At 38.6% G+C, this 13865-nt stretch overlaps 1 protein-coding gene across 1 annotated transcript in view; it reads right to left on the minus strand.

Moving 5' to 3' along the window:
- The window catches only part of UBXN8 (UBX domain protein 8), a 25565-nt gene continuing 11700 nt past the window's right edge, over positions 1-13865 (minus strand). The window contains exons 5-9 of the mRNA XM_001495441.5: positions 10842-10964; positions 8606-8743; positions 6500-6541; positions 3213-3287; positions 1-1042 (exon numbers count right to left, since the gene is read on the minus strand). Of these exons, the coding sequence (XP_001495491.1) occupies positions 872-1042; positions 3213-3287; positions 6500-6541; positions 8606-8743; positions 10842-10964 (549 nt within the window). The 3' untranslated portion in view covers positions 1-871. The remainder of the gene's footprint in view (positions 1043-3212; positions 3288-6499; positions 6542-8605; positions 8744-10841; positions 10965-13865) is intronic.

The following is a 13865-nucleotide window of genomic DNA, read 5'->3' on the forward strand; positions in this document are numbered from 1 at the left end:
TTTACCTTTGAGGAATTATGTATTTGGAAAAACAAAAATATAGCTATAATACAGTGTAACAGATTCTACAGAAGAATAGTATAAAGGAGCATTAAATAAAGGGCAATACACAGAGGAGTCAAGTTAACTGACTTGTACGACAGAGCATGGGAAAAGAAAAAGGGAGTGACTAGGACAAAGAGCCCTTTGTACCACACTTGGAGTGTAAACTCGATATCAGAGTCCATGAATACATCATTACAGGTTGTAAGGAAGAAAACGAAATGACCAGAGATACAAACAAAAATTCACTTACATTTTTAATGTTTTCATTGTTTTATTTTAAAAAATACTGATCCATCCGGAATGTTACAATTTAATGCAAGGCAAAATTATATAAATCTCAAACAGTAGTTAAATTAATACATACCTATCGAAAAGAACTTTAAAGCCTTAAAGAGCTTTGAAACATCTTTAAAGTTTAATTTCCAGCAATACAGCAGAATAAACATTTCTACTTAAAAGATTTTAAAGAGTGTGACTTAAGTGTGAAATGTTCAGTGTGGCAAGACAGACTGAAGAGGCAGAAAAAGTCATGAGACTTTGTCTCAACATACCAATAAATGATGTCAGCTAGGAAAAATACAAACTATTGAGTGCGTTATTGTACACATTTTTACCTAGTTCTCATTTGGTACCTTATAAGATGGCACACTCCAAAAATTACTACATGCAGGGAGCAGTCCTTCTCTAATCCTTTATGTCCATCAACATTAAAGTGCTTACTGCCTTGAGCTCAACCGAGGAAGGGCACGATTCCCGTGTGAATTATTTACTGTCCTGTAGGGCACGGCATAACCGATTTTACGTAGAACAGGCAGTTCTCACTTCTTCACCAGTGGCTCTGCTCTTTCTCTTCCACATTGAGCACAGTGTCCATAGTTATTCCTACATCCTGCAGTGAGCAACCCCCCTCCACTTCCAGAGGCCTTCTGGGAAAGGAAGTAGAGAGGCTGTATAGGGATGTGTGGTAGCCAATTTTCATCATCCAGTCAAATAAGACCTAAAAGATAAAAAGTTTAGTTACCAAATACTGTACAGAGTTGTGTCCTCCAGATCACCATGTTATTTCACAATTCTTTCATTGTTCAATCATGCCCCTAGGAGTAATGAAACAGAACTCTCACACCTTTCGAAGGAACCTTCTAGAGTGTAAAGGGAAACAGCATGCCATGAATTCTGAGATGTGAATAACCTTTAACACCTTCTGTTTCAGAGAAGGCTTAGGGACTACTGACGCCTCCAGATAGGAGACGCATTTAACAATTAGGAAACCCCCAACCATAGGGAATAGAAAAATTTATAAAAAGATTGAGAACGAAAGGTTGGCATTTGGAAAAAAGATTATTTAGATCAAAATCTAAGCCAAGAGTCTACATCAGAATCACTCAGGAACTTTGTCACAATAGACATGCCCAGGCCCCAGAGACGCCGCCTTATGATAGCCTGACTTTCAATGGGCCATCCCTATAAATTTTTAACATTTCATGTCATGAAGATTCCCATAGTAACTATCCAAATTTCCACTTACAATGCCTGCCAGAGGATGATTTGTTGCTTGAGGAAGAAACCTGAATGAAAGAATGCCCTTGGGGGAAGCTGGAGCACCAATTATAGGTAATCCCTCACTTCTACTGCTAACCACCATCCACGAACCTACTGATATTCCACGTAATAAATGTACATCTATGTCATAAAGCTCCATAATTTTCCGATATCTGGATATGCCTTAATTTAACCAATCTCTACACAAACACTTACACTTTTGATCATTTGTCTTATTTCCAAGAATAAATTCTCATAAATGAAATTACTGGACCAAAAGATTATGTTTTAAATATTTTAAAGATATATACTGGTAAATTATCCCACAGGAACACTGGTCCAATTTACACGCACATGAGCAATTAATGAGAATCCCTGTTTTCCCCACATACTGACCAGAACTGGGTACTCTTCTTTTTAATCTTTGACAATCTGATAGGTAGAAAATGATGTCCCATTTTATTTTTAATTTTTTTTTTAAAGATTTTACTTTTTTCCTTTTTCTCCCCAAAGCCCCCCCAGTACAGAGTTGTATATTCTTCGTTGTGGGTCCTTCTAGTTGTGAAATGTGGGACGCTGCCTCAGCGTAGTTTGATGAGCAGTGCCATGTCCGCGCCCAGGATTCGAACCAACGAAACACTGGGCCACCTGCAGCGGAGCACGCGAACTTAACCACTCGGCCACGGGGCCAGCCCCAAAGATGTCCCATTTTAATTTGCACTTCTTTGATTCTAAGTGAGGCCAAATATATTTTTCATATTTTTATCTGTCGCTTGGTCTTTCTTCTTTAGGAAATCTTCCATGTTTCTTATCAGTGATTGGGCTGAGCTGTTTATCTTTTCCTTCATTTCTATAGCTCCTTATAAAGAAATGACTCTACCACACATAGACAGTAAAACATTTTTTCCAAATTTTTATTTAACTTTATAAACTCTTTCTTTATAGAATTTTAAGTTTTTATGCAGTCAAATCCATCAGTATTTTCCATTATGGTTTATAGCATTCTTGTCATAGAAAGTTAAATGCAACAATCAGGATAGAATATTATTTAGCTATATTTTTAATGCATGCATAATTATATGTTATGCACTTAAAAATAGAAATACATCAAAATATTAGTAATTGGCTTTGGTGTCCAACTACAGATCAAAATTTTTTTGTTTTCCAAATTATTGCTAATGAACACAGTATAGTTTTTAAGAGAAGGAAGAATCTATTAGGACGAAAGGAAACAAGCCTTAAAGAATGATTTGAAAATTACACATAAACAGTGGGGCAAAGGTTAACAATCCATCAGGGATAATGAGAATAAGGTTAATACTGGCTGCTTTGAAAGCATCTTACCCACCAAGCTGCAAAAATGTAATTAAAACAAAAAACAACAAATAAAAAAGAAATAGGACAAGGAAGAACTGAAAAAATTTGAATGCAGAAATCACAATTCAAAAAGGCCCAGCCAGCATGGCTAACGATTCCAATTTCCGCAGCATCTTAGAGCACATATAAATGCCCTTACCCTGGCCTGAGGGGCGCACCAGCCAACACAGCGATAACACCTCCTCCACTGCAGGGGAAGAAACTATTGCCAAATTCAACAAAAACACTTCTCAAGATAAGAACTTCCTCACCTGTGAACTGCAAGACTTAAAAAACCGTCTCCTCAGGACCTTCCCACTTGGACATCGGAGAGCAACAGTAACTACCTGAGGAACAAAAATGTTCAGGTAAGAATTCCAACGCACTGCTTTTTGCAGTTCCAAAATTACTACTCCTAGGAAACGTCGGCAGTCATAACAGCACGTCAGGTTTTGTAGGAATTTAGTTCTGAGAGTTGTAAACCAACATAAAGGTCCAGATAAATTCACTCTAAACACAGAAATAATTCTGAAACTGAAACACATCTTCCTTCTGATTGAGGAGACCAGGGGCAGAGCCTTGCAGAAAGGACACCAGAACTTCAATGGCTCTGTCTGCCCAGATAATACCAAAATTGCAGCTGGGCTTCAGAAGTGACCTACCAAACCAAGACCCTGTGCCACCTCAGAGACCACAGGAAGAAAAGCACCAGGTCGGAAGGAACCAAAGGTTAGCCCGTCCACTCCTGCTGTAGGCTGCGCACCAGGCCCGCAGCATCCAGGCAAGGAGAGAGCAGTCTAGAGCTGGTCCTGGGGGCTGGGCGCTCGAGGAGGCCTCCTCCCCTGGGAGCAGCTCCTGCTTTATCTGCTCTATATACTGGGCTTCCTCATCATCTTTCCTTTGATCAAATGATTAAATAGCTAAAAAGAGCTTGCAAACTGCTAGTATATTAAAGGACATTCTAAAAAGAAAAGATGATGAATTAGTAATTTATTCTGATGCTCATTATTTACTTGTAGGAAACCCTTTCTCATGGTTAACATCATCATACTGTCCTGGGAGTTATGGTACATAAAAACGGTGGTTTCACAGCAGCATCTACCCCCTTCAGGAAAGCCATATTAGAAAATATCTCCAACCAAGGAGGTAAGGTATCTGAATCAGTGTAATGTTCAGCTCTGTTATTACTTCTACTAAAGAAAAGTTTTGTAATAAAACAAAGAAATCACAAAACAACTGAATCACATATTAAAAGCCAATTTTGCTTTTTTTTGCTGAGGAAGATTGACTCTGAGCTAACCTCTGTTGCCAATCTTCCTTTATTTTGTACGTGGGTTGCCACCACAGCATGGCTGCTGATGCATGGTGTAGGTCTGCGCCCAGGATCCGAACCCAGGCCACCAAGTGGAGCATGCCAAACTTAACCACTAGGCCATGGGGCCAGCCCCAAATTTTGCTTATTTTTAGGAAGAATAAAATTTAACTTTTACAGTGAGATTTTGTTCAAACTTTAATGATCTGAAAGAATTAAAGCCAAATGCTTTATGAGAAACTAGGGTTAAAATATAGCCAATTAATGTTTTTCATTAGAATTAGATAAAAACTTGGGAGAGACAAACTATCATTGTTTGAAATCCAGCAATTGTTCTGTTATTACAATTACTGTGAAAGTTGGCTGCACAATTTCTCCTACTATTACTGACAATGTAGTGGGCTGACATATGGATGGGTAAATGGCCTGGGACACAATCCAAATTAGAAAGTAAAACATTGTCCCAAACGCAGATTCTTAAATGGAATCTAAATTAAAAGTAGCAGCACTGGGGCCGGCCCGGTGGCCCAGAGGTTAAGTGCACACGTTCTGCTTCTCGGCTGCGTGGGGTTCGCTGGTTTGGATCCCGGGTATGGACATGGCACTGCTTGGCAAAAAGCCATGCTGCGGTAGGTGTCCCACGTATAAAGTAGAGGAAGATGGGCATGGATGTTAGCTCAGGGCCAGTCTTCCTCAGCAAAGAGAGGAGGATTGGCAGTAGTTAGCTCAGGGCTAATCTTCCTCAAAAAAAAAAAGTAGCAGCACTAACTGAAATTTGTACTCCTTAAAATGAAATAAGATGGCATACAATAATGAAAATTGTTGCTATGGTAATATGGCAACATTATATGATGATTTACAAAATTATTTTCAAATTCTAAAAGTAGAATAGTAATATATGGTGAATATTCCATTGTGAATTCCAGACTACCATGAATTATTTCCTCCTCTCATTTTAAAAATCTTACCACATTATTTTAGAACTCTATAGAAGGTTGCAAAACAAAATACATAGGAGACACTAAAAAACCCAGGTGTACTGCTTAAGTAAGAATTGCAGTAATTATGTTTCAGATCCCTCCTTCCTTGTCAGAAATCCATGTTAGTCATTAGTTCACTCATCTATTAGTCTGCTTCTAAATCCAAGCGGGCTTCCACTGTAACAGGAATTTTCTCTTATGGCTCACTACTTTAGAGTGACAGCTACAACACATACAGAAATAAACATACATATAGTGACAGCTTCATCTGGCTGTGATAGCCTTTAAAATGAATGTTAGTTGCCCCAGCAATACAGAATTATAAAGATGTCCTTCTATTCTGTGGGTGACACCAGACATTTAATGGGACCTCACTTAAATAAGAAAATAGAGAATTTCCTAAAAATTATAATTTCCAGCGTTCCTAAAAGTGAAATTATCCTTTCACATATGTACTCACCAAAGTTATGTAGTTAGGGGTTAAAACATATTTGTTATGACATGGGCAGGCTTTATGAATATGTCATGATTATGTAATATGGTATGGAATGATTATGACACCAGAGCAAAACCATTAAGGTGACAAAACAGGAAATAGTATTTTGCAGAAAGGCAGAAACAATGTGACTATATAACAACAAAGACAAATATCCTAAAAGCATGAGTAACCATCTGCCTCTCATTCCCTACGCCAGGCATGCCTTTTTTCCTTTGAAAACACTTTATTAGGGTGATAGGGTGGAGGACAGGTTGGAAGAGCACACTCCCCAAAACAGAATGCCTTCTTTTTCTTATTTTTAACTTTTATGAAGATAATCACACTCTGTGCTTAACGTCTATTTGTCTATTTTCATTATCCTCAAAAAGTTGGCTACAACAGACAGTCCTTCAATTCAAGGATCTACAAAGTAGCTGCATTCTTTCCTTTTCTCTTTTTTAAGGGGAAAACTACAACTTGAAGTCATCTGCCTATTTTGATTCTGTTTTAATAAGTAACTCAAATGCTGACCTGAAGTTCTGGGAAGGACCAGCTATCCTATGTCAGCCTGATGAAGCGAGGGCTCTAAAAACAAACTCAGAGGACAGCAGGCTTCCGGAATACCACCGGAGCCGAGGAGTCTGACCCGACACCATGTGCAAACCAACCCCTTAGTGACAGTGCATCACATCGACACTTACACTATCTTCTCCTTCCAAACCCAAATTCAGATAAGACATACTTGATGTTAGAGAAACTACAATTTTTAAAGAAAAAAAATAAGCTTACTTCTTCAGCTGTTTCAGGAGGTTCTTCAGGTAAGTCAAGAACCTAAAGAAAAGTAACTATTAGGAACAGGAACATAAGCATCCAAAGAAGAAAACGATAATCTCAACAAGAAGAGTTCCTTTCAATATAGAGTTTAGACAGATCTAAGCTTAGTGAAGTCTTTTCTTTTAATATACAAAAAGTATGTGTTTATAAAAAGTATACAATGAGAATGAGAGCTCAATTGATACACATTTTTGGGTAAGCAACTTTGTGATAACAATAGACCATAAAAATAGGATTTGAGACGACAACTACCAATCTACGCACATTTAAAGAATTTTGTTTTTATGATGATCCAAGATACTATGTAAAAATGTCCTATTTAAGGAAACAGAGGACAAATATTAACATGAATTAAGTTCAAAAAGACCCCAAAGTTATTTAGATTCATACATATACACATTTTAGGCTGAGATTCATACATATAAACATTTTAAACTGAGTGCGTATTTTTCTTCACTGGAACTTCTGGGGGACTGGCTAACAACCACTTCATTTTCAAGATTTACTCACATTTCCCTATTTCTGTTACTCTATTAAGAAATCAGGTGTTCAGAGCATTTTCTCTCATTAAAACACTTGTTACCAGCAATTTCACCTCTAGGAATGCTTTTTTATTTTTTAATCCCTTGGACTCCATGTTTTGCAACACTTTGTCTAACAACCATTAACTGCATCTAGTAAGTAAACTATTTGTTTTCCTTTGGTGTCAAAAGCATGATGACAGTTAACCAAAATTTACCATCAGCAAGAGATAATTCATGTCTTGAATTATCTCGACATGCTCTTGAAAAAACAAAGAGAATTATCTGGACATGCTCTTGAAAAAGCAAAGAGTCTTGAATTTTTAATTAGTCCATAGAGTTCATTAGATCTTTTTGAAATATTAGAAATAGTTCAATGGTCTGATTCCCACACTCAGCTCCATTAAGGGACCAGGAAACCTCAGAGTGAGAAGCAATACATTAGACAGTACTGTGAGGGAGCAGATGGCCTACCAGCTTTACCCAAGAGTAGGTAAAAACAGACTTCTTATTTCCAACCTTTACCATCTCCAAATCAGAGTCAACTTAGGGATGAAGATTCGAAAGAAAACAAGGAATAATAAATCTGGGCACTGTTCTAAAGTGAATGGTTGCTAACCCATTCCCGAGAAGGACCACTGAGAAAAATGATACACTCATGTTAATAATATTAGCCATTCACTAAATATGGCTTAATCATGCCTTAGCTACTCATAGAAATATTTCCCGAGGCCGGCCCCTTGGCCCAGTGGTTAAGTTCGTGTGCTCAGCTTTAGTAGCCCGGGGTTCGCTGGTTTGGATCCTGGGCACAGAACTATACACCACTCACCAGGCCATGCTGTGGCAGCATCCCACAAAAAACAATTAGAATGACTTACAACTCGGGTATACAATTATGTACTGGGGCTTTGGGGGGGAAAAAAAAGAAATATTTCCCTTATTAAACAGTATATTTTTCATTTCTATACAATCAAGTTACTTCCTCAGAAAGAACTGAGCATTATCTAATAGTGTCCATTTATCTTCATAGCTTCCTTCTAAGTTTGGTTCAGAATATTAATATTAATATTAAACAGGAAAAGTGATTTTTTTTTAAATTAATTCTGTTGACAACCTAAAGTCTAGACATAGGTTTATTTTTGCTGTGCAATGCCTGTATTTCTTTTTTTTTTTTTCCCGTCCCTAAAACCCCAGCACATAGTTGTATATCCTAGTTGTAAGTCCTTCTAGTTCTTCTATGTGAGCCACTGCCAGAGCATGGCTAACGATGGATGAGTGGTGTGGTTCCACACCTGAGAACCCAACCCGGGCCACCAAAGCAGAGTGCGCCAAACTTTAATCACTAGGCCATCAGCGCTAGCTCAGGAAAAGCGATTCTTAATGAAGCTGATCGCTTTGTAAGGTAGTAGGGGAAGACATCATCTGGATTAAAAGCCAGTCCTAATCTTCACTCAGTATCCCACCTCACCCACAGAACAATACTCCCCCCCCCCGGCCCCGCACGCTGACACCTTCATTGAGCAGGCATTAAGTGACGCACCTCCCTCTGCGTGGGCTTTTCAGCAGGTGGTGAAACTTTGGTTAAACACTTAAGCAAGTTCCGTCTCTTTGCTGCTTCTCTGTTTGAAGTTTCAAAAGATGTCTGACTCTCATTTTCAAGCACCAAATCTTCACCACTCTGGTCAAAAACAACAGAGAATTTCTAAAGAGATGCTATGGACTCTATTACGTTCAAAATGGTTATTTCTTTTACCCTGATAGCATTTCAGTAAAAAAATACAATTAAGTCATCATTAGATCCAGAAAATTAAAGCTTTATCTCCTCAGACAACAAAACATGGAGCTTAATGTTTCATAGGAACTACCCTTATCTAGGTCTGGGGTTCCCTCCAACAGATACAAGGCTAAGAGGGACCTTTCCATTTTAAATGACCCTCAGGTTTTTCAGTAGGATGTAAGAAAGAAGAAAACCTGGATGATACACTTTCCTCCAAGGGATCACATCTTAAAAAGCTGTGAAAATAGAACCTGTGTATAAAAACATTATGTCTATGTATGAGACCATGCAGAACTTCCTTAGCCGAATGAGGCCCTAGTATCTTGTTATATATAAACATACTTTAGTTCCTCAAATTCAAACTTTGATCTTCCATTTGAATTAATTACTTTAGGAGGCAAAAAATTGTATTCCAGAAATCATAAAGATTACTTTTTATTAATATTGTCTATTAAAACATCTTCCTTAACCAGATCATTGACGTAAATGCCAAATTCTCAAATATACATGTATTTGTTCAATAATGCCTTTCTTCCATATCCACTGACCTTCTAAAAGTTCTCTTTATTAGATTAAAATGGCCGCCATTTTCCCCATTCCTTTATCCTAAGAGAATCTGGTGGAAGGAGCGTGGGGACCAGGAGTCAAGAGATCTTGATGCAGAACAATTAACTGGCTAAACTTAGGCCGCCCCCCTGCAAACCAGGGGGCTGGATCAGCCGATGGATACACTTCCCTCCAGCTCTAACGTGCCGATGCTCACGTTCTTTGATAGTCCTAAGAGCCTTAAGTCACAACAACACCAACAGTCTACCATGTCCCTAACTTTTTGTGGTCCCCACTAACTATGTTAAAATATATACTAGCAGTGCCGTGAAGACACAGCCTAAAAGCAAGGGGCAGGGTGACTAATTCAGATTGTGACCATTTCAGAAAGAGCTGTGGCGGCTAAAATCAGGCTGCCAATGTCTAACACGGCAAAACTGAAGAGGAGACAAACTCAACTGAGAAGGGAAATCACGACACAGAGCAGCTGCATTTTATGTTGCCCATCTTCCACACTAATTTTATTACTCTTGATTGTTTTATGACATATTTGCCATCGTGAAATGAAGAACAAAAACTGATTCTGCTTCACTGTAAGAATCCTGTTTACTGGATTATTTTCTTTAAAACATGGTGAAAGGTGCAGTATAAACAGAAAGCAGAATAAACAAAAAAGTATTTGGGACAGAAATGATCTTACACACAAAAGCTGTGGCCAGTTACTCTAAAATTTAATTCCTTTATGAATATCCTTTTTCCTCTGTAAGAAAACTTCAAATTGTAAACTTCCATGAGCAAATGACAAAATTCATACTCAGTACCAGAGGAAAAGAGTCACAGGTTAACTGGTTTTACCAAAACAGAGCCAAACAAACAACAAAGAAACACATAGACACAGAGATTAGACTGGTGGTTACCAGAGTGGAAGGGGGGAGGCGGGGGCGTGAAAGGGCTGACCGTGTACGGTGACAGATGGTAATTAGTCTTTGGGTGGTAAACATGATGTAGTCCACACAGAAATCAAAATATAATGACGTACACCTGAAATTTATATAATGTAATAAACCAATGTTACCTCAATAAAAATCTTTAAAAAACAGAGCCAAACATAATGAATATAATGTGAGCTTATTAGACCTTGGAGATCTTACTTGAGGAAGGATCTGAATTCACGCATATAAAACAGTGACGTAGTCAACAGTTTTCTCAAAGACTACCTTCTGTTCGAGCTTTTCAAGGATCTAAGTTACATGCTCTGCAGGCACCAAAAACCACTCAACCATTTGATACATAAATCTGCTGAACAAAACTGATGTACCATCACTATTATTAAGATTCCTAAAAAACAGACTGTAATAACAGTTTAACGTCATTTGCAATTTTTCAAAAGAAATATATGTGAAAGGAAACATAAGAGCAGAATTCAAAATATAACATGAGAACATTTCCTAACCCCAAGTTTATGACCATTGCTTAACTTCCAGGTTTCACCCATCATCTGATAAAAGCGCTCTTCCAGTTTTTTCAATTTCATTTTCTGGTGAGGTTTTAGAACATTTTCTATGTATCTGCTGGCCTGTTCAAAAAAAAGAAAATTAGACGCTGTTACTATACATTAACTTAATTCCTAAGATTTTACACTGTCTATAAAGTTGTAAGTAAGAACCAGGTAAGAAACTGTGTTTTCACAATACCTGAATTTTGCCCAAAAAGCAGCATCCTCCACTTTTGCATCACTCTCTAAATACATGCATTTGTATATAATGCAAATAGAAACGAATATTCTAACTTGTGCTTGTATGGCATCCTGCCTATAGATCCAAATGGTCCTTGAGCTCTAGGAGCTGCAGTCAGAGCGATTTGTTCAAGGCATCATGCCTGAGGCGTGAACTCACTTGGAAGAGTGTTAACTGAATGGCTCAATGATGGTAAAGCAGAAAATATTTTTTGGAGTCAAAAGAAAATGGAGATTCTGGTTTTAAGATGACCAAGTGAAATTATTTTTGCCTCCCTCTCCTCTTGAAAATCAACCCAAAACAACCATGTGAACAAGAAATAGAAACCCAAATTCCACCACCAATGAAACAAAGAAATACTATAACCTGCAGACCTCTCAGTGTAAGGACAGAGGGAGGAGTGCTAACTGAAAGAACAGGGTGAGAGAACCGTAACCTAAGGGCTTGCTAAGGAGGACAACAGTAAGAAGCACGCTGTGCACCCCGCACACCTGGAGCAGCTCAGGAGAGACACCAGATACCACGGCAGGGACACGGGTGAGGTGCAGAGCTTCAAAAGGGGGGCCTCAGGGGAAGCCATGTATCAACCAATGACATTTGTAGTGAACCAAGGATTACGACTATTCCAATTCTTTGCACCTGAGGTTCTTAGGGAAAAGATGGGAAGAAAGACAGAAGAGCCAGTAGACCCCACATCCACTAACCTACCACACATCCAGGCATGGAAGGTTTATTCTCTGGGAATCTGAACCAGAGAGGCTGCAGTCACGATCCCAGGCCTAGTGGAGGGCAGGAGTGCAAACTAAAACAGAGAGTAAAAATGTACACACTGAAAGGTAAGACTCCCCAGCCACCTTCCCCACCAGACTCAGGCTGCTGGTGGCCAGGCTCTAACTCCCCCAGGCGGGAGAAGGAGGCGCCCTTTCTAGAGAAGGTGAATTGCAAAAGAGGAACATAGATACCGACAAAGTTAAATTACTCCTCAGTCACCCTGCAGTTAAGATGGCGTACACCCAACACCAGCAGACAACCATCAAGCTCCACCCTCATAATACAGAAATTCCAATTCGCTTTATATATATAAGTATAACTTATAAACAGTAAAGAACACAAAGCCTGATGAAATTTTACAAATACATACACCATCAATTAGCGTTTTAGTGCACCATTCTTAAATCTGAAAGGAGAGGGCCAAGGGTTACCAGATGTTTAAGGAAAGACTCCAACATGAAAAGTGAAGGCTAAATTAACGAGGAGAAAAAAAGAAACTTGAAAACCACACTGGAATTTGAGGATAATAGTGCAGTATTTCAAAATCTAATAATTTTCAACCTGTAATTCTATAACAAATCAAATTATCAATTAAGAGTCAGAGCAGAAAAATCACCTTTTTAGAATGCAAAGATTCAAAAATTTTATGTATCATCAGGCAACATGTCTGCACAGGCTGGGTACTTGCTATGTACACAGACTATACGAGGAGATATTAACTTATTAATTTGCCTTTGTCCAAAGAGAGAAGACACAGGGTTAAAGTTTTTAGACTTTTGCCAAACAAAAAAAAATCCCAACTTTATATACCCTTAGGAATTATAGATGCCAATTAGTATGCAATTGGCATATAGACGGAATTATAGTTTACTAATTAGCACGCCAGGCTTTAAAATCAGGGGCCAGTCCTGTGGCTGAGTTAAGTTCGCGAACTCCGCTTTGGCAGCCCAGGGTTTCACCGGTTCGGATCCTGGGCGTGGACATGGCACCGCTCATCAGGCCACATTGAGGCAGCGTCCACAACCAGAAGGACCCATAACTAGAATATACAACTATGTACTGGGGGGCTTTGGGGAGAAGAAGAAGAAGAAAAAAAAAGATTGGCAACAGATGTTAACTCAGGCGCCAATCTTTAAAAAATAAATAAATAAAATTAACAGTTGGGGGCTGGCCTGGTGGCACAGTGGTTAGGTGTGCACATTGCACTTCGGCGGCCTGGGGTTCACCAGTTTGGATCCCGGGTGCAGACATGGTACTGCGTGGTGGGCCATGCTGTGGTGGGCATCCCACATATAAAGTTGAGGAAGATGGGCTCAGATGTTAGCTCGGGGTCAGTCTTCCTCAGAAAAAAGAGGAATATTGGCAGATGTTAGCTCAGGGCTAATCTTCCTCGGGGGGAAAAAAAATTAACAGTTACTTCTACAGGAGATAACATTAAACTTTAGAAGTTCAAATATTTACAAGAGGGCTTCCTATAAAAGCTCTTGCAAGGACACTTTCATTGTTACTAAATTCAGATCAGAGTATTACTGCTCACATACAACCTGACAGTTCAAAGTCAAGAAAAGATAGATAACCAGCCATGGGAAATGCAGTTCCTAGCTATCAAAACCAATCTCAGATAGGATGCAGCAAAAGCAATGCTCAGAGGGAAAGTTATATCAGTGAACATCTAATTAAAGAAGAACTACTCAAATCAGTAAGTTGACTTTACACCTTAAAAAACTAGAAAAAGAGCAAACTAAAACCAAAGCTAGCATAAGGAAGCAAGTAAAGATTACAGAAGAGATAAAAACATAGGGAACAGGATAGAAAAACAATAGAACCAACTAAAATAAAAAACTTGTTCTTTGAAAAGATCAACAAAATTAACACACCTTTAATTTGACTAAGAAAAAGAAAAATAAAATCAGAAATGAATGTGGGGATATTACTACCAACCTTACAGAAATAAAAAGGATTATAAGAGA

Source organism: Equus caballus, chromosome 27 (assembly GCF_041296265.1).
Source record: "Equus caballus isolate H_3958 breed thoroughbred chromosome 27, TB-T2T, whole genome shotgun sequence".
Lineage (NCBI taxonomy): Eukaryota > Metazoa > Chordata > Mammalia > Perissodactyla > Equidae > Equus > Equus caballus.